Source organism: Poecilia reticulata, linkage group LG1 (assembly GCF_000633615.1).
Source record: "Poecilia reticulata strain Guanapo linkage group LG1, Guppy_female_1.0+MT, whole genome shotgun sequence".
Lineage (NCBI taxonomy): Eukaryota > Metazoa > Chordata > Actinopteri > Cyprinodontiformes > Poeciliidae > Poecilia > Poecilia reticulata.
The window spans coordinates 3,960,123-3,968,620 of record NC_024331.1 but is presented as its reverse complement, the minus strand read 5'-3'; the positions used below and the strand labels follow the sequence as shown (position 1 = coordinate 3,968,620).

At 39.4% G+C, this 8,498-nt stretch overlaps 2 protein-coding genes across 2 annotated transcripts in view; both read left to right on the top strand.

Moving 5' to 3' along the window:
- The window catches only part of eri2 (ERI1 exoribonuclease family member 2), a 6,614-nt gene extending 833 nt beyond the window's left edge, over positions 1 to 5,781 (top strand). Inside the window, exons 2-9 of the mRNA XM_008438480.2 lie at positions 100 to 164; positions 269 to 349; positions 438 to 565; positions 645 to 807; positions 1,657 to 1,757; positions 2,529 to 2,610; positions 2,696 to 2,784; positions 4,012 to 5,781. Coding sequence (XP_008436702.1) covers positions 100 to 164; positions 269 to 349; positions 438 to 565; positions 645 to 807; positions 1,657 to 1,757; positions 2,529 to 2,610; positions 2,696 to 2,784; positions 4,012 to 5,367 — 2,065 coding nt within the window. The 3' untranslated portion in view covers positions 5,368 to 5,781. The remainder of the gene's footprint in view (positions 1 to 99; positions 165 to 268; positions 350 to 437; positions 566 to 644; positions 808 to 1,656; positions 1,758 to 2,528; positions 2,611 to 2,695; positions 2,785 to 4,011) is intronic.
- An 815-nt stretch (positions 5,782 to 6,596) lies between these two features.
- The window catches only part of thumpd1 (THUMP domain containing 1), a 5,214-nt gene continuing 3,312 nt past the window's right edge, over positions 6,597 to 8,498 (top strand). Inside the window, exon 1 of the mRNA XM_008438579.2 lies at positions 6,597 to 7,190. Within this exon, the coding sequence (XP_008436801.1) occupies positions 6,984 to 7,190 (207 nt within the window). The 5' untranslated portion in view covers positions 6,597 to 6,983. The remainder of the gene's footprint in view (positions 7,191 to 8,498) is intronic.

Below are 8,498 nucleotides of genomic sequence, written 5' to 3'. Positions count from 1 at the left end.
ATTTTTAAATAAACCTGCCTCGTGATACTTCACCGTATATAAATCTCTGTTAAATTTCTGGATTTAGTTTTTTGTTTGTTTGTTTGTTTCCTGCAAAAGGAGATTAGGATTACTGAGACAGAGAAGTCAGTCCGCCTCTGGTTTGAAGAAATCAGTGATATCAAGTGAGTATTATTTTAAATTTAATTTGCCAAGACTGTAGACAAGTAAGCGTATTTTCTAGACGGGTTTTATTTATTTACTTTATATGAATGCTCGTTTCTTCCAGATCAGATATTTTCATACTTGATTGTGATCGACTTTGAGTCTACTTGTTGGAGAGAAAAAAATAACTACGGACAAGAAATCAGTAAGTATTGGTTGCATTTTTATCACTTTGATTTGATACAATTCTGTTTCTGTGGACTGGAGTCCATCACCTTTTCTTCTCCCTGCAGTTGAATTCCCTGCTGTCCTACTGAACACATCATCAGGGGAGGTCGAGTCTGAGTTTCATACGTACGTTCAACCTCAGGAGCATCCTGTTCTCTCCGAGTTCTGCACTGAGCTTACTGGAATCACACAGGTAATGACGCAGAACGCTTTTATATACAGAAACTTCCTCGCACACACACCTGACTGCTTGATTTTTGCTCGCTAAATAGGTGCAAGTAGAAACTGGTGTCCCCCTTCAGATTTGCCTCTCTCGGTTCAACCGCTGGGTGCAGAACCTGCAGCTGGACAAGAGAGTGATGTTTCCCAACAAGCAGCAGACGTGTTCTGCCTCTGACGCGTCCCAGAAACTGTGCACTTTCCTCACCTGGTCAGGTAACAGTCGGTTCATCACAGCACCCGGGCCGGCTGGAACGAGCTGAAATAATGAAATTTGATTTGAGTTTTTTTTTGTTTGTATTTTTAATTCTTGTTTGCAAGAATGGAGAAAGTGTGGAAAAAGAAATTAGAAATGGAGTTTGGAAAAAAGTTCTAGTTCAAAACTTTGTGTCTTTTAGTCATTTGTCTAAAGTTCTGCCCTTATTTTTGTATTTCCTTCTCTGTTATGTATTTTAATTGTTATATCTTGAAAAAAAAGTGTGTTTTCTGTTTTTATGCATTATTTCTCTCCTTATTTCCTAACATGTTGTTTTTTCTTCAAGTTCATCTTCTTCCCATTTAGTTTCATTCTTGTTTTTTTCCTTGTGTCCAACCTCTTAAAAATTTTAATTTTATTAAAAAATAAATAAATTTTATATATATATATATTACACACACACACACACACTGCTCAAAAAAATAAAGGGAACACTTTAACATTTAAGTGAACACTGAAGTGTTTCCTTTATGTTTTTGAGCAGTATATAATATAGAGCACTCAACTTTCCTGGTAAAAAAGGCATCATCACTTTGAAAATACTGCTGTTTTAATACTGTTTTGCATAAAGCATTACATAAAAGGTGGAAATTTCACAACATATTTATTCCCAAGATAACTTGTAAATGCCAGCTTTATCAGCTCTTATGAAAATCACAAAACCAAACAGTGAAATGTAACATGCCTTTTAAAACCACAGTACTTATGATTAAACTGTTAGCAATTACATTTTTGTGTTTTGAAAATGTCTCTGATCTTTCATAAAGCAAAAAGTATTTAAAGTGGAATTATCTGTGTTGTGTTTTCAGACTGGGATCTTGGCGTTTGTTTGCAGTACGAGTGCAAACGCAAACAGCTTCATAAACCAGATGTTCTCAGCAGCTGGATAGACCTGAGAAGCACATACAGGGTAACTACCAGCTCATCTAAAACTCCCCCACTGTTTGTGGATGTTTTCTTATAATATTCTGGTTTATGCTGCAGATATGAAGTGTTTTTTATTAACTTGAACAATGCGATAAAACATTATTTTATTAGAGATGCATTGATCCGATGTTAATCTCTGTATCTGTCCCGGTATTGAAAGAAAATTCTGGATCAGTGCCTGATCCATCAGGACAGATCTATTCAATCTAATTCTATGCTTCGTGCTCTGAGAAACATCATGCTTTATTTGTTTTACATTAGATTGAAAACTCTTAATTGCACTTTCTGAATCATTTGAAGGAAGGTTTGTTGCAGTTTATTTTGACATGTTTCACCAAGTTAATCAGCCTATTGTTTTTGTCAGTTTCATTTTCCTTATTATTTATTTTACAATTGCTGTTAAAATTCCAACAATAATGACTGAACAAGTTATAGTTGTTTTTACATGTTTGGCCAAGCTTGTGAAGCTATTGGTGTATTTAAATGTGCTGTACTGATGTAGAGTTATCAAATAAATTTGTAATTCAGTACATTTATGGTTGTGTTTGGAGGAAAAAAAATGTTGAGTCAGTTCAGCACTGTCTGTCTGTATCAGGTTGGTATCGGCCGAAGCTACATTTCAGATATCTGTATCAGTATTGGAAGTGAAAAGGGGGTCACTGCATTCCAATTTTTTTATGCATTATAATAGAACAGATGAATTTGAACCTTATCTATTTATGTCACTGCGCTTCACTTTTTTCTCCATCTCCAGCTCTTTTACAGCCGGAAACCCAAAGGCCTGAACGGAGCACTTCAAGATTTGGGAATACAGTTTTCTGGGAGAGAACATTCTGGTACCGAAAGTGACATTTCTTTAATTCAGCCTTTTCAAACTTTGGAGTCCTTTTGACATTCCTTTTGTTTCTTTTTGCCTTTCAGGGTTAGATGATGCTCGAAATACAGCTCAGCTGGCCATCAGAATGATGAGAGATGGATGTGTGCTGAAGACCACCCGGAGCCTGGCGAGGGTGAGTGGACCCCCAACGACGTCCTGAAAGAACCCAGACTCCTCAGATTCTTAGCATCAACTTTGTATTTTAGGCTTTTCTATGTGGAAAATATTGAAATCTTGTGATCTCATGTTTTTAATTTTAGCTAAATAATAAACTGACTTCAGAAAATGATGAAGAATTATCTTCTTCCTCTTTCTAAAGTTTTGTGCTTGAAAACAGAAAAAAAACACTGAAAGATAATAATAGTGCAGTGTGTTCAAAAGGTTTCTTTTGAAAAAACATTTGTGAGAATCAACATTCAAATTTGTCACAGAAAAAAAATATGACCACAGCTCTGCTTCACCACCTGTAATTCATCCCACACCTGGCCACACACTTCAGTGTTTCTTCGCTCCGCCCTCTTGGATGGAATTTTTATTTTATTTTATTTTTTTTCAAAGACTGACTGCAGGCGGGTTATTCTTTCACAGGGGGTTTTGTTACACTTTAAAGTACACACGCCAACTATTTCCTGAGAGAATTTCTAAAGACAGTTTGGCCAGGACATTCTTGTGAAAAAGATTTAAAATTTCAATATTTCTATCTTTAGGATAATAAATTGGTTGCAGTGGATTTTTTCGAGGGTATCAGAGTAAACTTACTGTTGTAAAACGTACAACATCTTTCCTTATTACTCATAATTCTCCACAACTAGGCCTGTCGCAATAAAAATCTTTCTGGAAGATAAATTGGCCCATAAGTTATTGCGATAAATGATAATCTTCTTGGTTTGAGACCATTTTTCAAATGATATGTCAACGGCATAATAATGCAGCTTTGCCTGCTCAAAAACCAATAAACTTTCGTTTTGTAGAGAGCACTGGAGTTGGAATATGTTTGAAATATCTAAAATAAAAACACAACAACCAAAGTAATACATAAAATGGAAATAAAGAAAATACAACCCAAACCATAAGTACAATGGATTATAAGATTTCTGTAAACAAAATTACTCTTCAAAAAATATCAGAATGGAAATTATTTTAATGTATCGTTTAATTAATTCCTTATTGCGACAGGCTTAGCCACAGCTATGTGCTGATCTGTCATCACATCAAGTCCCAATAACATACTTCAACGTTTGTGGTTAAATGTGACAACTTGCACCATTATAAGTGTTGAACTGTAGGAGATGAAATTTTAAGAGAATATTTTGAATTTCTTTTTTTTAACTAACCAATTATCTGGTTTATTTTCCTACAGACTCCATCAATGGTCAAATCCTTTTTCAATAAAACCGTCCCTCCTTCAGAAAAAATACAAGAAAAGCAGAATGATGCTAGGAAAAAAGCAAATTTCCTCAACAGCAGCAAGAGCTCATCATCATCCAATATTTCATTGAAAGCTCGTCAGAAACATCCTCCTCATGGGGAGCCTCCAAGTTCAAGCTCAGGTCAAACGTGTCACAGCCTAATAACACCAAAGACACTGTTGAATGTAACAATGGCACCTCTAAAGGGACAAACCGACAAATCCGTGACAGCACATGTTGTTCCCCGTCTTCTTTTGTCCACAGTTCTGTCAAACTGTAGCTCACCTCCCGGTGACAGAAGCAGCAGCCATGTTCTGTTCTCTACCACTGTTGGCTGCATTTCCTCTCTACCTCACGTCGTCAAAACATCTCCTGTGGACAAAGAGGAGCGGGATCTTTTGGTGGAAACGGATGAGCGGTGCGGTTCTTACGATGACGTGGTGTTGGTATCTGATCAGACTGAAACGGATACAATCTCAGGTGGAGAGGTTGGCTACGTTTCAGATTATGACGGCAGATGTCAGGAGTGGGACGGAATGAATCATTCACAACACGAGAGAACAGAAAACCCAAACATACTGAATAATACTCGAGATTCATGTATGGTATGGAAATCTGTAAATTCAAATGTTGAAGTCTTTAATCAGGCAAGTGAAGAACCACACCAATCAACAAGCAGACAGTCAGAGAAATGTTTTGCAGTGCCGAAAGTTGTTGATTGGAGCAAACTGAATGGACGTTTAAGGTTAGATACATGTCGTAAAAATAATAAAAAAAACGAGGTCTCTCCAGTTCTACCCAACCCCTTTCTGCCTGAAAACACTTCCACTCCAAATCCATCCACCACGAGACCTAAACCAACCACTGTGAAACACAGAGAACCTCTGAAATCCTCATTTACTGTTTATACTGATCCAAAAACTCCTCATCCCTCCACCTCTGGCTCTCTGCACCCACCCAGAAGCATCCTGTCCTCTTTGTCAACAAACATACTCTCCTCCTGTGCCAAACGGCTCAGTGGGGTTCTCACAGCAAAAGGGTCAAAGGTCACCTCCCCTCTGTGCGCCTGTGGTCGCCGTGCGAGGCGGCAGGTTGTGTCAAACGGCGGTCCAAATCACGGCCGGGGGTTCTACTGCTGTCCGGTTCGCCGCTCTGGGGGCAAAGAGAGAGGCTGTGGGTTCTTTAAATGGGAGTCTGCGCTCTTGAAGAGCAGCTCAGTGGCTCCCCCTGCTGCTGGGTCTTCTGTATCACTCTGTCAGGTCAACTCTACACTTCCATACAGGTGGCCGCAGAGAAAAAGTTGCTGAACGGGCGGAGAAGCAGCTGTGAAAAAGTATTTACCCTAACTCATAGTATTTCTTTAGAGCTCGACACTTAGGAAGAGCACAGCAATCACAGTCGGACAGTGGGGAAAGCGGGTGGGTTGTCCTGTCAGACCATCAGTTCCCAAAACCACACACACAATAAAACTCCTTGTAAAAACTCACACGGACCGCATACAGGTTCAAAACCTTGTGCAGTCCAGCTGGACCCTGTCTCTTAAGACCAGGATCGAGTTATGAAAGAGCTATGATTTATAACCTTTTTTTTTTTTTTCTTTTACGTAAAAAGATCTGAAAAGGCAAATCTGGAGAAACACCTTAACACACAGGTGTCAAACTTCAGTCCTCAAGGCTGCTGTCCTGCAGTTTTTAGATGTGCCACAGGTACAAAACACTGGAATGAAATGGCTTCATTGCCTCCTCCTTGTGTAGATAAGTTCTCCAGAGCCTTGTTAATGACCTAATTATTCAGATTTGGTGCAGCAGAGGCACATCTAAAAGTTGCAGGACAGTGGCCCTTGAGGACTCTAGTTTGACACCCCTGCCTTAACAGGTCTGGAAATGGTTATGAAGCCCTATGTAGCCGTATTATCCTTCCAAAAATGGCTTTTGTGATGGAATATTGCCCAGGTTGAAAGTTAAATGATTGTTATTCCATTTATTGTCCAGTTCTAGAAAAGGAGTGTAGGCTATATGCTACCATGAACATTTTGGATTTTACAAGAAATATCCAAAATGGCCAAAGACGAAATATGTTGCTTTGTAAGTCTTATGCTAACACAGAATACTTTGTCATGCATTTTAAAACAAGAAGCTCATGTTGATGATTTTTAATACAAGAAATATAAAATAAAGTAGTTTTGTCTGATTCAGTCACTAATATTTGTTTGTCTTTAACACAAACAGTTTTATCTTCTGATTAATTCTCTTCCACTTGGTTTTCCAGTTAATTCCCATCATTTATATGAAAACAGAGACCAAGTTGTCGTATTTGGGTCATCAAATACGACAAAATTTCTACTCAACTTTATATTTTAGCCCATCTGATTATGTAATTTTTACATATTTATTATTTATTGATAATTTAATTAGTTACTCAGTACTTGAGTAGACTTTACCAAATACTTTTTTTACTTGAGTATTTCTTGGATGGCTATTTAAAATATTTTTGAACTACTCTTGAGTACAATTTTTGGGTACTCTACCCAGCTCTGACTCATTCTATGTTTTTTCAGTTTCCCCCCAGCTCACTCGGTGTCCCGTTTCCTATTCGCCTTTTTTTTTTCGGTCGATGAGTCTTTTTGTCCTTCCTGACACGCCGTAGAGGACAACCAACAAACGTGCAATGTTGTGACTCGATCCAGCTAGTTTACGGTTTTAAGCTGAACACGTGCGAGAAAGGAAACCCGCTAGTGTCTGATCGATTTTTCTCATTGAACCCTAAAGGTCCCGTGGAAAGCTGCGGTTCCGTTAACCTGCGGAGCTTCAAAACCGGAGGAGAAGAAGAACCGGAACCTTGACGGTAGCCTTGTCAGTGGAGATCCTAGAGGAGGTTAAAAATACTTCCACCTCGCGTCTGTGGGAGAAAGCCCGTCGATAACATGTCAGCCGTGCAGAACGAGTCGAGGAAGCGGAGCAAGAAGCGCTATGTGTCCGGTCAGCAGGGCAAGCGGTGGAAGGGCTCCCGGGAGCTGGAGGTGGGAATGCAGGGGATCCTCATCACCTGCAACATGAACGAGAGAAAGTGCACCGCGGAGGCCTTCAACCTGCTCAACGAGTACGCGGACAAGCTCTACGGACCAGAGAAGGTCAGACTGGCGGTGGTGAATCGTTTTAATCCAGTTGGCTACTAAAGAAAGCGAAACTGCACGTTCAAATGCTCGGTCCCTGTCGCATGCTCTCCCTCTGCTGGTGATCTAACCTCACGGCTGGCTGTTTTTTCTCCCTCCCCCCCAGCTGAACCAGATCAGACTTGATTAGAAAATTCTTCAAACGGGAATCCAGTTCAGTCCTCTGGTCTATTCCCTGATGCTGCTATTGTTTCTTTAGCTGGTTAGTCGTGTTGTTGCTCGTCCTCTTGAGGTTTTTCTACATCTTGCATGTACAAATTATACGGTCAAATGAAATGTAATTTTAGTAAATGGGTCCAAAATGAATCTCAATATATATTTAAAGTTTTTTTCTGTCGATTTTGATGATTGGCTCCATATAAAAAAAGAGTGGAAAGTTGAGTAGAAGGAAAAAGTGTTCACTCTTCAAGAGTGATTTCATTTTCCACCAGGGCTGTTCATCTACTCCACATGTGTCAAACTCAAGGCCCGCGGGCCATATGTGGCCCGCCATGTCATTTTATGTGGCTCCCCCAGCGTTTTATAGGCCCATGATTGACTTAAAATAGGTTTTGAGCATGAATTGACTACAAACTACATCTCCCATAATGCATTCCGATTGTTACCAACCAACRTTATGGTTTCTCGCCACTAGAGAGCAGCAGAGTCACCTCAAGCTGCTTATTGATTTTCCCAGCGAATAAAACTGAGACGTCGACAAGCTAACATCAAAATGTCTAAGAAAAGAAACATCGATTTACAAGACTGTGAATGAAGATGTGTGTSAGTTGGKGTCAGGGAGGCAGGTCGCGCTAGACTTTTTTTGTTATCCGTCATCTTGACCGACAACATAAAAAAAATCGGTCATGTACTATTTTTATCCGTGAAATTACAATCATATTAACATCGGCTATTTAGCCGCATTTTATGCGGCTAAATTTAGTTAATATGAATTAGTTAATATTTACCGGTTTAGTTAATATTCACCGTGAATCCAGATCCCATCACAAATTAAGCAGATAAATGCATCTAMATTTTTCTCCGTAGTGACAAAAACCACTGACTGTGGCCCCAATAACTTATAATAAATTAAATTAAGCGACTTCACTTAAATTAGCATCACTTCACACACTGGGGTCTGAACGCACTTCCTCCTGGTTCCCATCTGCWGAAAAATCTGCGCTAATTCATCAGTCAGTTGGATCTGTCTGATCCAAACAGATCAATTGAACTCTGTGAGTGTTTTACCCTGTGCGCGGTCGGGGTGTGCGCTTTTACCAGGATTTT